Below are 22295 nucleotides of genomic sequence, written 5' to 3'. Positions count from 1 at the left end.
GGGTATAGGAGCGGCCGGAGTTCCAAAACGTCCTCCCCCGTCTCCTCCGTCACTCTCTCCTTCCTCCGCACTCCCCGAGCTGGTTGATACGGGGCTATGATCGAGTGGGCCGGGTCGGAACTTGCTCTTTTGGAGCCTGAGCCAGTTGTCCACTTGCTGCTCAGCGTTGAGAGGGTTCTTAGTGCCGTCATGTTGTTGGAGGCTCTCGGGCAGCGCTTCCTTTGGCCAGACGTATTCGGGTACCTGTCGTTTTAGGCGGTTGACGTGAACACGGTGGATCTTTCCACGTCTGCTCGGGTGTTCTATGTGGTAGTTTAATGGCCCTACGACTTCGATGACCCGGTATCCTGGCTTCCAGGGTGGGTGAAGCTTTTTGGTCTGTCCTTGAGTTACTCTTTCATCCAGGAGGAGGACTTCGTCTCCAACCTGGAAGTTTCGCTCTCGACTTCGCTTGTCGTGGTGGTGTTTTTGCTTCTCTCGAGCGTCCTTCAGATGAGATTGTACGTCAGCGAATGCCTGATGCATGCGCACGACCATGCCGGGTTTGATGTGCTCCACTTCTGTTGCGGGGTCCGGAAAATCCAGCTGTCTGCTCTTCAGCTGGAGGTCGAGTGGCGCCCGGCAGGGTCTCCCGAACATCAAGTAGAACGGTGTTTCACCTGTGCTCTCCTGGGCTGCCGCCCGGTAAGCGTGCAAGAGGTATGGGAGGTACTTATCCCAGTCGCGCTGATGGTACTCCACACATCCCCTCAGCATTGAGGCCAGAGTCCGATTAAATCTCTCACAGAGCCCGTCAAATTGCGGATGGTATGGGGTGGTGAACAGATGCGCGGCTTGAAGGAGTCTGCACATCTCCTTGATGAGATTGGATGTAAAATTTGTTCCGTTGTCGGTAATGATCCGTTCGGGGAGGCCGTATTCCAGAAATTTCTTCATGAGTACTTCTGCCGTAGTTTCAGCCGTTTGGTCTTTGGTGGCTTCTGCGAGGACGTAGCGTGTCAGATAGTCTGTGAGTACTACCACGTACTTCTTGCCGTTTTTTGTCTGGGGTAGAGGTCCGAGCACGTCAACAGCCACCGTGTGCCACGCCCCAAGTGGTTGAGGCATGTCTCCAAGAGGGGCTTGCTGTCTTTGTCCACGGTCTTTGGTCTGACACGTCGGACAGCCCGCGATATATTTGTTGCAGATGGTATACATGTTTCTGAAGAAGAAGCTCCGCTTCAAATTTCCGAGGGTTTTGCCTGCCTTGAGATGTCCGGCGTGGGCGTCCTGTACCGCTGATTGTACCAGGACTTGGGGTAGCACCACCTGCCACCTCTCCTCCCCGTTTTTGGTGGTGCTGACCCGCTCCAAGATATCGTCTGGTGTTATTCGAAATTGATGTTTTCGCGCCCACGAGGGGAGTTCTCTTCCTTGTGCTACGGCTTCTCTCAGCTGATGACAGTCGCGGTCATCCTTCTGGAGGTTAGCGAGGGTCCGTCTTCCCGTTCCCGTTTGGGTGGTTTTGACTGCTTCGTCTCCTTCACAGTGCCCCGGGTTCTGGTCTTCTTCTGCTGCCCCTTGATCCTGCTGGGCCTGTCTTCGCGTGGTTACTGCCATGACACCCAGCATGTCTTCCGGAGCTTCTCCTGTTCCTTCCCCTTCGTTGCAGTTCCTCCCTTGCTCTTGTCCCATTTCTTCTTCCCTTCCTTTGTGTCGCCTCCCTCCTTCGTACATTCGTGATAGGAAGTCCGCATTCCGGTGCTGTTTTCCGGGTTTGTATGTTATTTTGAGGTCGTACTCCAGCAGCGCCATACGCCACCGCTGAAGTCTTGGATTTGGGTTCTTCAAGTCCTGTAGCCATTTCAGGGCCCAGTGGTCAGTAACCACCTCCGTTGGACGTCCCAGGATATACTCTCTGAACTGGCGCGTGGCCCACACAAGAGCGAGACACTCAAGCTCACAGGCCGAGTAGTTCTCCTCCAGACGGGTGGTACGTCTTGAAGCGTAGCTGATGACCCTCTCCTTGGGGTCTCCTTCGTGCTGCTGTCCGAGCACCGCACCCAACCCTGTCGAGCTCCCGTCTGTCATAAGGATGAATGGCTTTGAGAAATCTGGGAGCGCCAGCACCGGTTCGCTAGTGAGAGCGTCCTTCAGGTCTTCAAACGCGTCTTGCTCCTTGGACCCCCATTGGAAGGGTTTGTTCTGCTTGGTTAGCTCTGTGAGAGCCCAGGCCCGCCTGCTGAAGTTCTTCACGAAACTTCGGTAATAGGAAGCCATGCCCAGAAAGCTGCGCACTTCTTTGACGGTGGAGGGGGCGTCCAGGTCGCAGATCTTTTTGATGTTCTCGGGGCCTGGGCGGAGCTGTCCCGGTGAGATGAGGTGACCAAGGTACTGGACCTGCTCCTTTGCGAGTACGCATTTAGATGGTTTTAGTTTGATGCCAGCTTGTTTTAGGCGCTCGAAGACGAGGCGTAGGTGCTCCAGGTGCTCCTCAAAGTTGTTGGAGAAGACGATGATGTCATCGATGAAACAGTGACAAAATTTTCCTGTGTATCCTGAGAGCACGTGAGCCATGAGGCGCTGATAGGTAGCCGGAGCGTTGCGGAGCCCATACGGCACGCGGAGGAAGTGGAAGAGGCCCAGAAAACACCGAAATGCTGTCTTTGGACGGTCCTCTTCTGCCACACTGACTTGCCAATAGCCTTGCTGGCAGTCGAGACAACTGAAAATCTGGGCCCCGCCGAGTGTGTCGAAGATCTCGCTTCTTGCCAACGGGAGAGGGTAATGGTCTGCCTTGGTTACTTCATTGAGGCCTCGGTAGTCGACGCAAAACCGAGTTTCTCCAGACTTCTTTGGCACTAGGACCACTCCCGCGGCGTAGGGTGATATCGATGGTTCAATAACCCCTTTTTCGAGCATGTCTCGTATCTCCTTTTCGATGAATTCTCGTTCTGTATGGGCCACCTTGTAGGCCGGCCGCCTCACTGGTACATCTGTGGTTAGTTCGATTCGATGTTGAATCAGGTCACATGCCCCGAGTTCCCCTTTTTGTGCAAAACATTGATGAAATTCTTCCACTAGCTGTTTGAGTGCCTGTTCCTGGCCTGGAGAAACAGGACCGATGGTTACCGTCCCTTGTTTTCCGTCATCTGCTGCCGCCATGGAAAGCCCGTCTAGTTTGTCTGTAGTATCTTCACCTGGTGCCCTGCTCTGCGGGATGCAATGGGCTGTTTCTCCTGATGGTGTGTCGGGTCGCTCAGATATGTACAGCATATGTACACTCTCGATCTTCAATTCGTCATCTGGGAGGGTGGTCTGGCTGACGTCCTCTTCGTAGCTCGGCTGCCGCTCGGACCACTCTGTCTTGGTAGCATATGTGGCTTGCTCTTCAGAGCTGGTTCCTGTTTGTTGCTCCTGTAGAGCCTCCGTGCGGTCCATGGTTTGTGTAGTGCGGTTTCCTGACGTCATTGTCTGTTTTGGTTTCGTTTCACCTTGTTTCGTTGCCTTTGGCTCTGTACCCGCTTGACATAGTGCTGCTTCAGGTTCCAGTTGCTTTTCCGTGTAATCCTGTTCCGAACTGTTGCAGATCTCAGGTTCCTTGTGGGTTTCAATGGTAGTTTCCAGTGGTCCCGGCGGCTGACTCCCATCACTGGGCAGCCTATCTGTCTTGAGCGGCGTGCCCCGCTTCTCTCCTGGGTGTGGAGTTGTGTTGCTCTCACTGTACACGGGCGGCGACATGTTTCCAGTATCACTGGACGAGTACGCTGTTTCTGGAGCGTGTTTAGGTGGTTGTACCGATTCTGGGGTCGTTCCATAGCCTCGGGTCGTTGACTGGACTGCCGCTTCTGACTGATGGTGGTCTTTCATGCCCGGGCATTCCGAGTCTGCACGTGTGGATGTGTGCGACTCTCCATTCAATGTCTTCGAATCAAGAGACGCTCCCGAGGTCCTGCTGACATCTTCCTCTGATTTCCCAGGACAGCTCATGTCACACTCGGTTTTTTGAACCTGTTGTTCGGGGTCCAAGACCTGTACGCCGGCGCACTCCTCTTCCCATCCTTCCGCTGTCTGTAAGGGTATTGGCCTGGAGTCCTCTAGCTGTACCGTCATAGTGGCCGGGTTGATCGTCAGGTTGTGTTTGCGGATGAAGTCGAATCCAATGATAGCATCTTGGAGGATGTCGGGACAAATGTATGCTGGGTGCTTCCTGGCTGTGCCGGCAAAATCGAATTTCATTGTTGCTTCGTGGAGTATCGGTATCAGGTGTCCTGAGGCTGACTTCAGTCGTACCTCCACCGGTCGTCCTGTCGTGAGGTGTTCGTGCTGTCGGACTAGTGCTGGGTTCACTATGGTTACCATAGAGCCGGTATCAATTAGGACAAAGGCTTCAGTCCCCTCAATTTTGATGCGACAGGTGCATGTTGGTACAACGTTTGCTCCTTTGACCTGGGCTGTACTTGTTTCTCTGATGCCTTGCCGTTTTGGTGACGTTTCCAAAATCGCTGCTAGTTGAGTTGTTGTCGTTTCCGATGTCGAGTGGTTAGGTTCCGGGTGGTGGTTCGGATCTATTTGGGGGACTTCACCTTGCCTCATTGCCGACTGCCCCCCTCTTACAGTCGGCGATACCCGTTTCCCGACTGTGGGTACGTGGCGTGCGGGCAGTGCCTGCGGATATGTCCCCTTTGACCGCACCCGTAGCATATAAAGGGTTCGTTTCCCCTACCGCCGTCAAAATTCCTCCAGGCGGGTCCTGGACCCTGTCTGAATTCCTGGCGGGTCCACTCTTGCGTTCTTCCTGGTCGTCGGTTCGGCTGGGCACCTCGTGGTAGGGGGAGCTGTCTGTCGAAATGGTGGTCGCCGCGTCGCTGCCCACCGCCTCTTCGTGAGTTGTTATTTCTGTATGCCTGGTCTGATGTCCGTTGATGGTGGTGATGTTGGTCGCCTGGGCCATCGTATTCATCCTCGGATTCCGATGAACGCTCGTCGTTTGATTTCCGTTGGGTTGAATTGATGGAGTTGTCGGCTCTCTTGGTTGATTTGTCCTCTTTGGCTTTCTTCTTTTTTGCTTCCTCCCTAATCTCTAAAGCGGCCACGATCTGTTCTACTAGTCCAGGGTTAGTTGCTGCGGTCGGACCCGGGATATCCTGCTTAAAGCAGCTAAGCACGGCTTCCTCTCGGTGGCTGTTCTCTACCGCCTCTTCTTCGGCGGCAGCTTTTACCGCATCGTCGAAAGTGCTGCACTTTTTCCGCCAGACCATTTGACGCAGGCTGCTTCGCAGCCCTCGGATAAAGTTTGATTTACGCATAAAGTCGAGGAGCTTTTTCCTCGCTTCACTCGTTTTTTCCTCGCCGTTCCCTCCGTCAGCCGAATCAGCTTCTTCCTTTTCTGTTTTCAATGCGAGTCCTTCTGAGCCTACGGCGAGAATTGATAGTTTCCTTACGGTTTGGGCCCACTCCTGTACAGTTTTTCCTCCTTGCGTTGCCGTGTTTAGTAGGTACTGATGCCATTGTTCTTTCCCCGCGGTGTCATATCGTTCTTTGAGTGTTCTTTTCAGTTCTTCCCAGTTTGATATTTTACCTTCGTCTCTTAATTGTTCTGCAAATTCACCAGCTTCTCCCCTTAGCCTGAACAGTGCCGCTTTAAAGGTTTGCTCCTGGTTCCAACCGGCGAATTCCGCTGCTCTTTCAATCATTTGGATCCATTCGCTCAAGTCTTGTTGTCCGTCAAAATTGTCCACTGATCCGATTACTCGGTAGCGCTCCATTTCCTGGAAAAAAGATGTCCGAGTTACAACCTTTCACTTCACTTTCATATTTCTTCTGTCGTTACTCTGCTTCTATGGGTTCGGCAATGCACGTTCCTCCACCGACTTCATGTTTCCTTTGATTGATCCTGCCCCACGTTGGGCGCCAATCTGTAGCGGGGTTTCGCGGCGTTGCGGGGCTAACCGGGCAGTGTCTTTCGATAGTGATGGAGAGCAAGCTAACCGGACAGTGTCTTTCGTTATTGAGAGCTCCGTCGGCGCGCTCCTAGAAGCCCTCCTCTGTGTCCAGCCCCTCGCGAACCCGTTCCGACTCTGACTCTAGCTTTCCGGGGCGATCAATCATCGGAAACACATAGGCCAGGGTTAAGGAATGGGAGGAGGGATAATAATAACCTATTACCTTGATCACACTGAAATACGAACCCAACTCTACTAAACAAAGGTCCCACTCTCAAACAATAGCACCCGTCCTAGCTGAGGGTTATCTCCCACCGGATATACATGCCAATCATACGTTCATTTGCCCGTCCCCTCTCATTTCTGTCATACGCCCAGCCATACCTTATAAATTATCAGAGTTAACCATCTCTGATCCCTCCCCCTTTGCCTAACTTCCCCCGGTGGTGCTAAGGCGTGCGCAAGTCGCAATTAAGTCGTCGACCTTAGATTTTATTAACCGTTATCCCTTCATAACCACAATGCTCCGTACATCAAACGAACGCTTCATAATGCTCACGCTACACAATTAGAGATACGACCCACCACAGATTTCGGCACTCGACCCTCGCGTTACGTGACTTATTGCGGTCCATCCTATCACCATGTCGAACTATCTACACAAAAAAACATAAATGTCCTTCGGCCAGCGGTTCCGAGACTACGGCTCGCAGGACACTGTGTAGTCCGGTTTCCGCGGGGGACTTATTTGAAATTTGAGACCGGGGCTGGGTAACTAAGGTCCGTCCGGGCTGCCTGCATCGTCTCCGTATAGCCGCGGTTTTCGGGCCAGCCCCCGGCGACCGAAAGGGATTAGTCGTTCGTCGGCTTTACACGAATCCATGACTACCAGTTGTGCCAAATTGCCTATAAGAAAACGAAAACTAAGCGTACCACGGCCCGCGGTGGGCTTATCTAAACTTTGAAACCGGGCTGGGTAACTAGGTCCGTCCGGGCTGCCTGCATCGTCTCCGTATAGCCACGGCTTTTGAAACAGCACCGGCGACCGAACGGGTTAGCCTCCGTTGGCTTCACACAATCCACGACTACCAGCGTTATAGGTGCCCGAAGCCCTATCTATCCGTTGCTGGTAGTTAAGCTGTCGTCACAGACCTATCCGAAATGACCGCTGCACGGCCGGAGTTAATCGACTGACAGCGGGGTGGCCAGTACCGACTTACCGCGATCACCCGACTCGCATGCTTTGGTATTTAATGTTTACCCCCGTCCTGCAGCATCACACGTTTCTTCGCGGGACATTACTTAACCGGCGGCATACGTCTCCTCGCTGGGACGCCTGGGGTCCTAACCATCTCCGAAACTACCTACGTCACTTATCGAATGTCATCCTGCGCTGATCACTCAATGGACCGATAGCGGACCTAACCTATCTTTTAAAACCGGGCGGGGTCGCTAGGTCCCTCCGGGCTGCCTGCATCGTCTCCGTATAGCCACGGCTTTATGGGGCCCGCGCCGGCAACCGAACGGATTAGCCTTCGTCGGCTATGCACTCATCCTCAATAATCGATCCTCAACTCGTTCTCGTCCTTTCTCTTCACTTCGCGACTTATTGCACGTGTCCAGGGCTTACCCAAGCGAGGCCTACTATTAAGTGGGGTCTATCCGAGCTGAACTTCATTCAGTAAATCCGACCCATCTGCGTGTACAGTCTTTTGCCCTTTCACTCGCGTCTCATCTCCCTCCTAACCCGTAGCCGCGTCGGTGGATTCTCCACGCACAGGGGCGTGACGTGCATCATCTATCTCCCCGGTTCCATCCCTTGCAGTGTCCATGTAGAATAAAATTACATATATTTCGTGTGCAACAAGGTCTAGTGTGTTGCTTGTGTGCGGACCGTTGGTAAATTGATTAGTGGAGTGCCAGGAAATCCGCTGGCAAGGGCACTTAGGAGTCAACCGGAGAAGCTCCAGTATCGGTTAGGTCAGGGAGGTCCTGTGTGTATTGTGTGTAATCGCTATTGTTTGGACCGTGGGATAATTTGGGGAGGATGGAGTGCCAGGAAATCCGCTGGCAAGGGCACTTAGGAGTCAACCGGAGGAGCTCCAGTATCGGCTAGGCTAGGGTGGTCCGGTGTGTGTTGTGTATAATCGCTATGGTTGGACCGTGGGATAATTTGGGGAGGATGGAGTGCCAGGAAATCCACTGGCAAGGGCACTTAGGAGTCAACCGGAGAAGCTCCAGTATCGGTTAGGCTAGGGAGGTCCTGTGTGTGTTGTGTGTAATCGCTATTGTTTGGACCGTGGGATAATTTGGGGAGGATGGAGTGCCAGGAAATCCACTGGCAAGGGCACTTAGGAGTCAACCGGAGAAGCTCCAGTATCGGTTAGGCTAGGGAGGTCCTGTGTGTGTTGTGTGTAATCGCTATTGTTTGGACCGTGGGATAATTTGGGGAGGATGGAGTGCCAGGAAATCCACTGGCAAGGGCACTTAGGAGTCAACCGGAGAAGCTCCAGTATCGGTTAGGCTAGGGAGGTCCTGTGTGTGTTGTGTGTAATCGCTATTGTTTGGACCGTGGGATAATTGGGGAGGATGGAGTGCCAGGAAATCCACTGGCAAGGGCACTTAGGAGTCAACCGGAGAAGCTCCAGTATCGGTTAGGCTAGGGAGGTCCTGTGTGTGTTGTGTGTAATCGCTATTGTTTGGACCGTGGGATAATTTGGGGAGGATGGAGTGCCAGGAAATCCACTGGCAAGGGCACTTAGGAGTCAACCGGAGAAGCTCCAGTATCGGTTAGGCTGGGGAGGTCCTGTGTGTGTTGTGTGTAATCGCTATTGTTGGACCGTGGGATAATTTGGGGAGGATGGAGTGCCAGGAAATCCACTGGCAAGGGCGCTTAGGAGTCAACCGGAGAAGCTCCAGTATCGGTTAGGCTAGGGAGGTCCTGTGTGTGTTGAATATATCATGTGTGTCGCCTCAGAGCTAGCCCTCCTACCTTACCCGCCGTGATCGCCACATTGGCCCCCTCATCTGGCCTGAGATGGCTACCCAGAGGGACGCCTGGGGCGGCGTCCGACCCCGTCCGCTGTCCATTGGTCGGTACCCCTGAGGGGGGGGGGGGGCCGGCCGCGGCGCCTTCTCGGGACCAATAGCGGGCCCGCCGGGTTACGTCCGCCAATAATTTCGTCCGTCTGAGAATTATTTACGTGGGCGGACGTATTATATGGTCCTCGCGAGTCGGGTCGTGCCATTTCGTCTCGTGATGGCATATTCAGTACCTACTGGTGAAGCTCCGGCCACCCCGCCCGTGCTGGATATCGCCGTCCTTTGTGACGAGCGGGGCCGGCTGCGATGGGTACCGGAGCTCGTCCTAGGGGTCGACCTGAGGTCCCTGGAGGACCCAGAATTCCGGGCCATCTTAGCAAGACGGGTTCGGCGCCTTCAGATCCAGGTGCACCCCGACCGACACTCCGGCGACGGTACTCTATCGAGGTGAGTCATGATAATCACTGCTTGTTTTTTTTTTCTTTACTCCTTCCTATTATCTCACTTCACTTGCGTACTTGTTGTGTTCGAGTCACTTGGTAATTTATCTAATTTAATGCTTATCTCAATCAACGCACCCCTTTTAATTTAGCGCCATAATTCTGACCCCACATTCGATTCAATTAAAGTGTTCTATTCTAATCCCTCCCGTACCCCGGCCTGTCCGCTTACAGGGTGGTGAACATCTGCGCTACGGTACTCCGGGACCACGGCCCGGAGTACGTCCGCTGGGTTACGAGGCAGAATGGGCGGACCGCAATGGAAGTGGTGCGGGCAGCATTATTGCTGCCGCCGCCCTTCCAAGACCTCCCCAGCGAGGACCGAGCGCGGCTGGCCGGATTGGTCGAGCACCTGGGGGCCCAACTCCGGTCCTCTGAGGCAACCGCCTCGGAGGAGCGGCGACGGGCGAAGAGGGCCGAGGAGCAGGCTGCAGCGGCTCGCCGTGCCGCTGCCGACGCGGAGGCGGCCCGGTGTGCCCAGGAGTCCCGGGCTCGGGCCGAGACCGAGCGGCTCCTGGAGCGCATCGCCTCACTAGAGGCCCGAGTCGATAGCCAAGAAGCGGCGCTATGTCGCCAGATCACGAGTGCGGAGGCTGCTATTAGTTCGGCCGAGACCCAGGCCGAGGAAGCTCGGGCCCAGATTCTGGGCTTCGAGGCCCAGATCGCCCGGTTGACGGCCGAGGTGGCGGCGCGTCCGACACCCCAGCCGCTACTACTCCGCCGGTGTCTGGAGGTGGCGGCCGGCGTGCGCTCAGTAAACCACGACGTGCGTCGCACTGCGCGGAAATTGTTGAATAAATTATCACTCTAGACGATTCCTTGTGTTCAGTGACGAGCGTGAGTGAGTTGCGCTATGCCATCCCATTTAGTCGCGGAGTCTCCAGTATTAAATAGGTTGTGCTATTTCTGCGATTTATTTACAAGCTCCCACATTCGAACCCAATTAAATCAGTCGGCACTGATAACTCATTCACGGCAGACATTGGATACTCAACGTCGGGGGGTTCAGCTCGTCTAAACCCCCACACGATCGAACCGCTCGGAGCCCGCGAACCTACACCTTGAATCGGCCCGGGGACGTATCCGCGGAGCGGTCAGGGATTCACTACTGACCCTACACACAAACACTTTCCCTTTCACTTGGGTCGGCCGGCCCGCCGTCTGGCACGCGTTCCCTCGCCTCCCCTCCCCACGTATCTACCCCCCGTCCCAGAGACGCCCGTCGGGAGGCATGGGTCAGCTTACAAGAGGGAGGGAGGGTAGGTCATTACGGGAGAATGAAAGGGGGCGGGCATTATAGCGGGTGGACTGGGAATGGCCGTCTGTGCTCCGAGAATGACTGACCTCCTTGAAGAGAGTAGGCTGCTGCTGCGTCGTCGGCTGCTACTAGTGGCACTCCCGCCGCCCAGGTAGATCGTCACCGAGAGTGACCCTTTTTCTTTCTTGCTCTAGTTTAAATACTCCTGGTGACGTCATTTCAGCGGTCCAGTTTGGTGGGCGGAGTAAATTTGGTGAAGGGACATAGGTACCGCCCTCGAACCAATGCGATGTCTTCTTCGGCTTGAAGCACCGCCCCAGTTCCTCGTGATTTGATGGCGGTGGCTGTGCATCCCCTCAGGGTGTAGTATTGACGGTCCTCTCAGCAGCCCTGGGGCGAGCCACTCTCTTTTCCCAGATTCCTGGTTAATTGTATCGGAAATGTGGGTCGTTTCTCCGCTCCCCTTGTTTGGTGCCCCGCTGAAGTCCAGGTCGACAGCTGCGCCCTTTCTCTTGTTTGGCTTCTGTCAGTAATGGTCCGCTTGATAAATGTCCCCATCGGGGTGCCGAGCGTGGGACCAAGTCCTGTTTTCCAAAGGGTCAACTGATAAATGACTCGCCACTGGCAGGTGGTGTGCTCCGGCATGCTATTTGTCGACTTCAGATCCTGGTTCTCACGAATTGGGGGTGGTATTCCACAGCGGAGCTTTGTTGTCAAAGCCGGCTGCACCCCTTGTGTACGCCGGTCTGCGACGCAAATAGGTATCGCCGCCGATTGAGCCGACTGACCGTGTCTGTGCGGTGCGCCAGATGGTTTTGAGGCCGACGGTCAGGGGGTCAAATGACTTTGTTTGCGTGCACAGCCCGGCTCTCCATTCATCGGACGACATGGCTGATCGGCATCCGCGTTCCCGGTCCCAGCCTCTGCCTATTTTCGTCCGAGTCGGGTGCAGCTGCTGTTTTTGGGCCGGCCTGAGTGCGCCGGCGCCCGGCGCCCGGCGCGCGGTCGGCCGTCCTGCGATCTGGTCAATGATTGCACTTTTGCTTGTGGCACGGCTGACTTGTTCAAATTGAAGAAGAAAAAAAAATGTGGCGCATCTGCGTTACACGTAGCTTACCTATACTATGTTTTCTACGGGCACCTTTGGATTGAAAGTTCCCCCGATACCCTACGCTACGTGCGGCAATGCCCGGCAGCTCCGGGGGCAGCTCTCGCAGTAACCTGCGGCGCGCCGCTCTCGACACTGTCGCCGCCACGGCCCCATTACCGGCGGCGCCGCTAACCAGGCTTTATTGGGCTCATTCACGGCCCGTATGCACAGAATGGTTGCCGCGAAATGATGAAAAATGCCCGGCGATATTGGCGTGTGCCGGGGACGTCGGCGGCGGCGCGGCGAGGGCGATTACTCAGACGGCGGCGGCGGCACGGATTACTGCGACCACCTCTGCAGGGGCGCGCGCCAGAGCCGCCGGCAGTAAACTCGGGCACCGGTCATAGCCGCCGGCGCCGACCGGCCGGCCTGGGGAGCACGTCGGAGCACCAATGTGGACCCGGTGAACCATGATTCAGTGCAGGAAGGGGAAAATAATCTACCCAATTTCTGACGAAGTTATTCAGTCTTTATGTCCTATAGGACATAAAGACTTCGCATGCGAAGTGTATTTGGGAAATAAAATATAGCAAGTAATCACACGTAACACTTTCCTAACGGCAGATAATTTTCCTGGAACTTTTCAATAGGCAGAATGATACTAAAGAACCAAGCTACCAAGGGAGCCTTGTCCGCGTCTTCGGCGGGCCGTCCGCGCTGCCAACTACCGACCGCCGTATATCCGATAAGTTGGCCCGTTATTGAAAAACTCCCCACCTGGGCTTAGTGGGCGGATTAGCGAGCCGCGTTATCCGACGAGTTCACCCCACGTAATGGAGGTTGGAGGGACCCGGGGTCCTCTTACTGCCGAGGTGGGACACACCTGAAGACAGGCTCAGACACCGCGACTATAGAGGACCGGGACAGGCAGACACCACGACTAGTCAATGTCAGAATGAGAAAAGTGGGCATATTCTCAATTTTCTTGAATTTGGAAAATATGTTCCGTGAGAGATAATTGTTACAGATAATTGTTTTGTTCCGTGGATGACGTGACGCGTAATAAATACACGAGTACCTAGATTCAATAAGCTAGAATCTCACGACGATATTTCCGTGAGAAATATCGGAAATATCGTCTGTAATGCAGCTTCTTAACGCGCTATTTTTTGCCCCCCCTCCAGACTTTTCGATATATCTCAAGAACCACTGAACAAATTCTTTGCTACAGATTCTTAAAGCTCTTAAAAAGAACCCAATCACGATTCCACTTTTTGTTCGTTGGCTGTGTGCTGAGTAAAAATGTACATAATCCTCTTTGTTCGTCGGTTTCCTGTAGACTTTGAATTTGAAACCTGTCGTCGACTTTATGATGCATGTGTCTAAAAACGCTATCTTTTCTTCTTTCTCTTCTTCCAGTGTGAATTGTATATTTGGATGAACATCATTCAGTTTGTTCAGGGTTTCAGCCAAATCTTTTTCTTTCGGAACGATAACCAGTACGTCGTCTACATATCTGAGCCAAATTGAGTCGTCACCAATGATTCTAAGAAAATGCTCTTCTTCAAGATTTTCCATAAAAAGGCATGCAGCTACAGGGCTTAATGGTGACCCCATTGCAAGTCCGCTGTGCTGAACGTATTCACATCCTTTGTATGAGAAACAGTTGAATTTCATGCATAATTCGATGAGTTCTAAGTAATCGTTCTTCGGAAGAGGTAGTTCATTATCGTTCATCGGTTCAATCACTTTTTGTATGGCGTTCAAGGCATCATCGACCGGAACGTTTGTAAATAGAGACTTGACATCAAAACTAGCTACCTTTTTGTCACACACGTTCTTTACTTTGATTTTGTCCATCATCTCCGATGAGTTCTTAACCCGCGACCTGGTGGGGGGGGCTATTTTTTGCCCCCCCCCCCTCCAGACTTTTCGATATATCTCAAGAACCACTGCGCCGATCGTCACCAAACTTTCAGTACCCTCTCGGACATCAATTTTACACATTGTGACCAAAAATTTTTTCCAAAGGCTATGATAGGTTGGCCGGAAATGACGTCAGAGTGACGTCATGTTCTGCCGTTTTCGACCCAAAAAAGGGTTTCGCGGGAAGAGCTGTCAGGCCTATAGCTTTGCAAATACAGAAAAATGATACAGACATAAGAGCTGTAGAATGGACAGGGCTACAAAACTGCTATCTTGGATTTTTGAAATTTTTGGATTTTGACCCCCAAAAATCAAAAAATAGATTTTTTGAATATAATAGCCAAAAAATCCAAAAAGTTTTTTGAATTTCGAAAAAACCGGAATATATGTGATAGTCCTTACCGCCTTCTATCTACATACCAAATTTGAGATCGATACCTCTTTTTTTGGCCAAGTTATAGCGAAAAAACTGTTTAAAATTGATGACGTCAAATTTTCAAACTCAATTTTCAGCAATTCTAGAACTCGTAGCGCAAAACAAAGACCACCATTAGACTCCCCGTGACGAGCTGCATCGAATCAATACCCATTTTATGCAAAAATATCAACTTTGAAATTTGACCTTTTTTGACCTGGCCTTGACCTGACCTCCACCAGAAAGTGACCTAAACCGTACCTGATGGTCTTATAACCAACACCATTGAGTTGGAAATGAAAAACTGGCCATAAAACATGCATCGCATAACCTTAGTAAAGTTGGGTTCATGTGGTGACCCTTGGTGACCTTTGGTGACCTGACCTGTGACCTGACCTGGTATGACCAGTGACCTCTAACAGCAACATATCTACTAGGCAACTGACGCCCTATCGCTGATTCCCGACAAAATGCGTTTTCCTCGGTGTTATAGCGCATTCCCTAGAAGACCCGTGAACGGTGAAACATTTCATCTTTGACCTGACCTGTGACGTCATCGGTGACCCCGAGATCAATAAAATTTGGTTTCCCTCCACAAATTTGACAGGCCTTTCGAACGCCGTTTGAATTTTTCGGATCCGTCCAGTAGTTTCGGAGATACGAGGGGGGGGGCAAAAAATAGCCCCCCCCCCCACCAGGTCGCGTTATAAACAGACCCCACCAGGGCGCGGGTTAATATGAGTGTCGCTGATGGATCCAAGAGAGTTTGAAAGAGGTTTGGCTAGTACTTTGGCCAGCTTGTGAGGCGCACTTCCGATTCCTGATGTGATAGGTCGCATAGGCATTCCTTCTTTGTGAACTTTTGGCAGGCCTTTCATCTTGGGGAGAGTCGGTGCTTCTTCCATCAAATGGTATAGCTTCTTTCCTTGTTCTGACCTTTTAAGAATTTTTCTGACATTTTTGTTGAAACTTTCACCTTCGGTTTTTCCATGACCCGGCTTCATCGTCTTGTAAATGTTTTCGTCATGATTTCTTTTTCAGCATTTCTTTCATTTTGTCATCGTACTTTTTGGCATCCATGATAATTATTCCCCCACCTTTGTCTGCTTGTGTAACGACAATTCTTTCATCATCGGCTAATTGTTTTAGGGCTCTTATGTACCTTCTTGGTAGGCTACTTGGCTCACTGTCCGCTAATGCTTTGCAGCAGGTTAACACGCCTTGAATAAAACCCTTATCGGCATCACTTTCATTGAATTTGTAGTTTCGTTCTATGTGTTCTGCTAACGTGTACCTATCTTTGCCGGAGTCAAACTTGAGTCCTAGCGCAAGAGCTTCTTTTTCATCGTTTGTGAGTTGTCGTGAAGAAAAATTTCGCACTATGTCGATGTTCCCGGCGTCTTTCCATTTGCTTTTCTTGCAGAGGTCGTTCAGTTTTCGTTTTAGGCGTTTTTGCTGTTCGTTGTTTATTCGTTTTAACTTCAGTTCGTGTGACTTCGTTAGTCGTATCCTGCTTCAGCGATACTGCAAGAACATATTTAGAAGAAGCATGCACTGAAATCAAGGATAATATTTATGTTCTGAACGAACAAAGAAGCAGGATACGACTAACGAAGTCACACGAACTGAAGTTAAAACGAATAAACAACGAACAGCAAAAACGCCTAAAACGAAAACTGAACGACCTCTGCAAGAAAAGCAAATGGAAAGACGCCGGGAACATCGACATAGTGCGAAATTTTTCTTCACGACAACTCACAAACGATGAAAAAGAAGCTCTTGCGCTAGGACTCAAGTTTGACTCCGGCAAAGATAGGTACACGTTAGCAGAACACATAGAACGAAACTACAAATTCAATGAAAGTGATGCCGATAAGGGTTTTATTCAAGGCGTGTTAACCTGCTGCAAAGCATTAGCGGACAGTGAGCCAAGTAGCCTACCAAGAAGGTACATAAGAGCCCTAAAACAATTAGCCGATGATGAAAGAATTGTCGTTACACAAGCAGACAAAGGTGGGGGAATAATTATCATGGATGCCAAAAAGTACGATGACAAAATGAAAGAAATGCTGAAAAAGAAATCATGACGAAAACATTTACAAGAAGATGAAGCCGGGTCATGGAAAAACCGAAGGTGAAAGTTTCAACAAAAATGTCAGAAAAATTCTTAAAAGGTCAGAACAAGGAAAGAAGCTATACCATTTGATGGAAGAAGCACCGACTCTCCCCAAGATGAAAGGCCTGCCAAAAGTTCACAAAGAAGGAATGCCTATGCGACCTATCACATCAGGAATCGGAAGTGCGCCTCACAAGCTGGCCAAAGTACTAGCCAAACCTCTTTCAAACTCTCTTGGATCCATCAGCGACACGCGTATTTACAAATTGCAACCGAGCTCCGCCGTGGGGTAAGGTGGGCAGGGGTTTTCGCACTACGGCTGCGGTTGAACTACCGTCTGTGGTAGAAACTTCAGGACGATGGCGCGTTTCATACGAAATCTGGCGCAATGTTTGTTTGCTTCTGAACTTGTACCTACTGTTATTGTGCTGTGAATTCTTGAAGTGGGAGTGTTTCCATAACAATTTGTGGATTATTTGAGTTTCTTTATATATGTAAACATATGATAATACTGATATGATCAATTACTTAGTTTGGGAATTAATACACATTTTGTAGAGATTTGTCTGGCAAATGGTGTAACAAACCTCAAGCCTATCATGACCTGAAGCTGTTGTAACAAATCAAAATTGCTTTGATGTTGCATAGTACCTTGTTGGAAAGACTGGAGCATGGTTCAAGATGATGCGTAAAAATTCAAGATTTGTGCGAAAGCTTGTGACTGAAGAACGAAAACAGTTAGATATGATGGCTCAATCAAACGTCGAAATGGACGACAAAAGTAGAGTTTCAACATTCCAGCATGTGAGAATAACTTCAGAAATTCATAGGTCTTGTAGTATTGCATTCTTCTTATGTACAGTTATAGGTTTTGTAAGGGTATTTCAAATTCATTGTGTCAGTTGAGATATAGATGGATTGCGGTTTTTTTTTAGGATCATTGCATGGTAGCTAGGTACTTGTTCGGTAAAAAGGTATGTGATGAATGCCATGAGGTTTTTTATGATTTAATATATAGTCGTTGTTGTACCTACAAAAATGCAAGCTTACTAGCAACTAGTTTCTGAATCAAATCGAAAGTATTTGCAATGAATGTAAATATCAAATATGTACGTGCAAAGTATGTCAATAAATTTGTGTGATGTTGACCAGAGAGTTTTATCATCTGGGCATTTATGTCGCTTCTTACATTAGGTGTTAAGCATAGTAATTACGGATGAACTTTGTGCCAATATCTTCAATGCACAATGTATGTAGCATGTCTACAACCCTCACTGATCCTGCTATAGCTATAAGCATTTGGCACCAGCTTGACCAAGGGCATGAACTTCACAGTTGCACAACCTTTTGTCATGTACCACCAGTCACTTTTTTACTTAAGGTGCACATAGCAGTGCACACAACAATGTGCACAGGGCCTACACAAAAACAACATGATTAGTGTGCACTATGCACAGCATTGTACCCTGATTATTTGAATATTTTGACCACTCAACAGTCAACAGTCAGGAGATAATTATTGAATATCACATTTATTATATATCACTTGTTAAACAAGAGCATGATGACACACATTTTGACAAGCAATCATGGTAGTATTCCAATAACTTAGACAGTCACCTCCCTGGGCGTCATTTTTCCAGGAAGGTACCTCTGCAGGTGGTGGTAGGCTAGGTTGAATTGGGTTAAGTTAGGCGAAGTAAGGTGGTTAGAACCAGGTCAGACCGTAAGGCCTGGTCAGGCTGATTTTAATCTTTCATTCTAATTCGACATAGATACCTATTACCTATGTTTTTGCTCCAGCCTGAGTTTCATTAGAGAGAGAGAGAGAGAGAGAGAGAGAGAGAGAGAGAGAGAGAGAGAGAGAGAGAGAGAGAGAGAGAGAGAGAGAGAGGGAGAGGGAGGGGGGACAGGGAGGGGGGACAGGGAGGGGGAGAGGGAGGGGGGAGAGGGAGAGGGAGAGGGAGAGGGAGAGGGAGAGAGAGAGAGAGAGAGAGAGAGAGAGAGAGAGAGAGAGAGAGAGAGAGAGGAGAGAGAGAGAGAGAGAGAGAGAGAGAGAGAGAGAGATCCCTTTATTGGCAGACTCTAGGTCCATAAACGAGGCATCCACTCAGCTAGGGCACCAAGGCCCAATATAACACAATCTCAACTTCCATACAAGCTCTTGGACCATGCTTTCCTTATCAAGGAAGTGTAGGCCAAGTCACTAAAGAATAGTGACAACACAATCCTGTTGGAAGATCGTGCAAGACGTGACACAAAGTTCCACACTGATCTACGATACAGCGCGTCAAAGCCAGGTAAACACTCCTGAACAAACATATTAGACGCACTGCAAAACCTATCGTAGCCAAGAAACATCCTGGCAGCATTATTAGGTAATGAGTTACCTACCTCATTACCTCATTACCTAATTAATTAATTAGGTAATGAGTTAATTTTGCTTTGTTTTTATCTGTCTTGTTTTGTGTTTTTGTCCCTTATATAGGCAAGGGTGGAGCCTTTTCAGGGAAGGTGGTGGAGCATGATTGGAGGCACTCAACCAGACGGCATAGGAGGGCACGATTTCTGAACGCGCACTGATGCCTGATTCAAGCCACGCTGTCTTCATGTGGGGCGGCGCGCTATTTAAAAGTCCCTAAAAGAACGGGAAGTGATGCCGATAGAACCTACCTCTTCAATCATTCTGGGCTAACGCTTATGACTTGGAAAAAGTCGCGATCCCAATTCAATCGAAAACCTGTGGGTTCTTGTTCAGCAGGAGGTGTATGAAGAGCCACCCGCCATAAGCACTGCTCAACCGCAGGCACAGGTTACTTTAGACGGCGTTGGTCCGCATCAAAGCCAGTGTGCTGGAGAATTCATTGGCTGAAATGCTCCAGAACATTCACCACTGTGTTTTTATGAAAGGTGGCTACAAGCTCAGTTAAAAGAAAAAGTACCAGATTGTTTTGCTTTTTAATTACAGCGGGAAGAAAGGTGTCCGTATAATTTCGTTACACCCCCTGTAATGTTCAAATGGTTGCTAAATTCGAAATCAGCTCCAAAAACTAGCCTAGAAACATGTAAAACTCGACTAAGGAACCGAGGTCATCAAAGGTCATTGAGCTGACCTGACCTTCAGGTGACCTTGACACCCACCCTAATGCATGGGACCAGCATCATATCACATGTTTCAACGCTTGAAACCACGTGAAGACTGCAACCGCGCGGCTAATGCGAGCCGACATACGCCGAATCGCGATTCGGGCCAAACATGGTCTCGAGAAATAGGTCACAGGTCAAAGGTCATTTGGGTCAGGGTCGTGAAATTTTCAGGGTAGGTGTAAAATTGATAAAATCGGGGGCATTGAAAGTTTCGTCGCGATCGGACGGTTTTTACGTGAGTAACTCACGAAAAACCGATAAAGCGCACCCAAAAAGGCAGAAATATGCACATGCGATATCCTATACTGCGAAAAAAGTGCATCATTTTTTAACGTCGCCGACAAATTGTAATTACCCTAAGCTCAGGCAGATGTATGGTAGAAAATCCCCCAAGTGAAATACACTACGGCGGAAATAAAATACCCTACGGCGGAGCTCGGTTGCAATTTGTAAATACGCCAGCGACACTCATATTAAGAACACATCGGAGATGATGGACAAAATCAAAGAAGTAAAGAACGTGTGTGACAAAAAGGTAGCTAGTTTTGATGTCAAGTCTCTATTTACAAACGTTCCGGTCGATGATGCCTTGAACGCCATACAAAAAGTGATTGAACCGATGAACGATAATGAACTACCTCTTCCGAAGAACGATTACTTAGAACTCATCGAATTATGCATGAAATTCAACTGTTTCTCATACAAAGGATGTGAATACGTTCAGCACAGCGGACTTGCAATGGGGTCACCATTAAGCCCTGTAGCTGCATGCCTTTTTATGGAAAATCTTGAAGAAGAGCATTTTCTTAGAATCATTGGTGACGACTCAATTTGGCTCAGATATGTAGACGACGTACTGGTTATCGTTCCGAAAGAAAAAGATTTGACTGAAACCCTGAACAAACTGAATGATGTTCATCCAAAAATACAATTCACACTGGAAGAAGAGAAAGAAGAAAAGATAGCGTTTTTAGACACATGCATCATAAAGTCGACGACAGGTTTCAAATTCAAAGTCTACAGGAAACCGACGAACAAAGAGGATTATGTACATTTTTACTCAGCACACAGCCAACGAACAAAAAGTGGAATCGTGATTGGGTTCTTTTTAAGAGCTTTAAGAATCTGTAGCAAAGAATTTGTTCAAGATGAGTTCAATCACATATACGCTTCGTTCGAAAAACTGAAATACCCAAGAGGATTTTTAATTAAACAAAAAGAAAAGGCGGAAAAAATCAAAAATCGAAGAAAGGAGCAAAACAAGAGACACGAGCAAGAAACGAACGAACAGCAAAGCGATGAAGTTAACAGAAGACACGAACGACATGCGAACCAACTACAAGATGATGACACGAACACTGCAAGAAAACGAAAAGCGAACAAAAAACGAAGGTGGATTTCAGTGCCAAACTCGAAGAACATCGACATCATATCAAGAACACTCGAAAAGTCAGACATACAAGTAGCCACTGTGACGGGAAAGAAAATTCAAGAAATAGTCAAACATAAAGAAAGTAGAGAAGACATAAATGATGCCAAAAGTGTAGTTTATGAAATACCGTGCAAGGGGTGCCAAAGAACTTATGTTGGAGAAACGGGAAGGGGGGTTAATGTTCGTTTAAAAGAGCATAAAAGCGACGTAAAATTCCATCGTACTTCAAACGCGATAGTGCTACACATAGAGCAATGCAACCACTTACCTGATTGGGAAAATACGAAAATATTAGAAAAGAACATGAAGAAATCTACGAGAAAGATCCTGGAAGCGGCTCATATTATCACACGGGACACATTCAACAGTAGAAACGGATTCATTACTTGGTCATCGATGGCAGCAAAATCGACAGTTGGCCAGTAAAACAAGAAACACGCGATTCATTATTTTCAAGAATTCTTAGACGGTTACTGCGAATATTTGTGTTGTACCGATTATACATTGCCACAACTCACAGTGATCAAGGCTGTTTAAGCCGAAAGCTTTGTGTATTTTGAATATATTTGATTTGTATTAATTGGTTTATTATTTACATCATTATCCAATCTGTCATGGATACTCAACATTTGACTAAAAACGTCTTCAAACCCCACCAGAAACCGATGGTAAGGTGAATTTAAATCCAATAACTGCCTGCCCGCCTAATTTAAATCCAATAAATCTGTCTGCCCGCCTAAATATACAACACATGGTACGGCACCCGGCCCTGTCAGAGCTATGAGCCGATCGTGATATTTTCGTCTTTCCCCATCCCAAGCTCGATTAGAAACGTTCTCCTTCCCCACCCGATTGCTGTCAATTCAAATTCAATACCTCATCTCTGTCTGCCCGACCATAACCCATTCATTGCACACCGTTCAGCGCCCGGCCCCGCCAGAAGTATCCTAGCGCGCTGAGCAGTTGCCTCCAGCCGCGTCATCGCGCGGCCCCGCGCGGCCCATAAATTAATACATTGCGCGAATAGCCGTGTCGCCCCCCTGAACTGTTCTATTTTCATAACAATTTTGTTGAAAGTATTGCATTTATTAACATGCATGCTGCTTACCCATCTTCTTTTTTACTGTGCAGTCAGTGGAACTGATTTAAAGGTAGTGTGCCAGCTTTCTCGGACCATATGGAGTTAATGACCCGGATAAGGAGAACCGGATTTTTAGAACTTATCCATACCTTCAAAACTCATGGAAAACGTCTTAAATTCTTCAAATTTTGAGTACCCCAGTGCGAAATTCGCCCCGACGGGTTGTCGGTCGTACCCCAACCACATTTCACACCACTATGAACAACAAATGCACACACTAAAATCGCTATTACCGATAGGCTCATCCAATCAAGTTTCGATAAACCCGTTCATCATCATCTCCTGCGGTTTCGAACACGCCTGT

At 49.3% G+C, this 22295-nt stretch overlaps 2 protein-coding genes across 2 annotated transcripts in view; one reads left to right on the top strand and one right to left on the bottom strand.

Annotated features, from left to right (window-relative positions):
• Nucleotides 1-22295, bottom strand: part of LOC122384924 (lachesin-like) — a 163445-nt gene that overhangs the window by 48085 nt on the left and 93065 nt on the right. The window lies entirely within an intron of this gene.
• LOC122384925 lies at nucleotides 9055-10288 on the top strand. The gene is made up of 2 exons (XM_043372758.1): nucleotides 9055-9413; nucleotides 9641-10288. Exons 1-2 carry the CDS (start codon nucleotides 9145-9147, stop codon nucleotides 10275-10277), a joined length of 906 nt encoding a protein of 301 aa, XP_043228693.1. The 5' UTR covers nucleotides 9055-9144; the 3' UTR covers nucleotides 10278-10288.

This window comes from Amphibalanus amphitrite, unplaced genomic scaffold (genome assembly GCF_019059575.1).
Source record: "Amphibalanus amphitrite isolate SeventyFive unplaced genomic scaffold, NRLGWU_Aamphi_draft 000203F_arrow, whole genome shotgun sequence".
NCBI lineage: Eukaryota > Metazoa > Arthropoda > Thecostraca > Balanomorpha > Balanidae > Amphibalanus > Amphibalanus amphitrite.
Note: the sequence above shows the minus strand (reverse complement) of the source record. Positions and strands in the feature narration are given on the sequence as shown.

Coding starts and splice junctions, on each gene's coding strand:
- LOC122384925 (XM_043372758.1), top strand. CDS start 9,145: ATGGTCCTCGCGAGTCGGGTCGTGCCATTTCGTCTCGTGATGGCATAT. Junction 9,414..9,640: donor GGCGACGGTACTCTATCGAG/GTGAGTCATGAT, acceptor GTCCGCTTACAG/GGTGGTGAACATCTGCGCTA.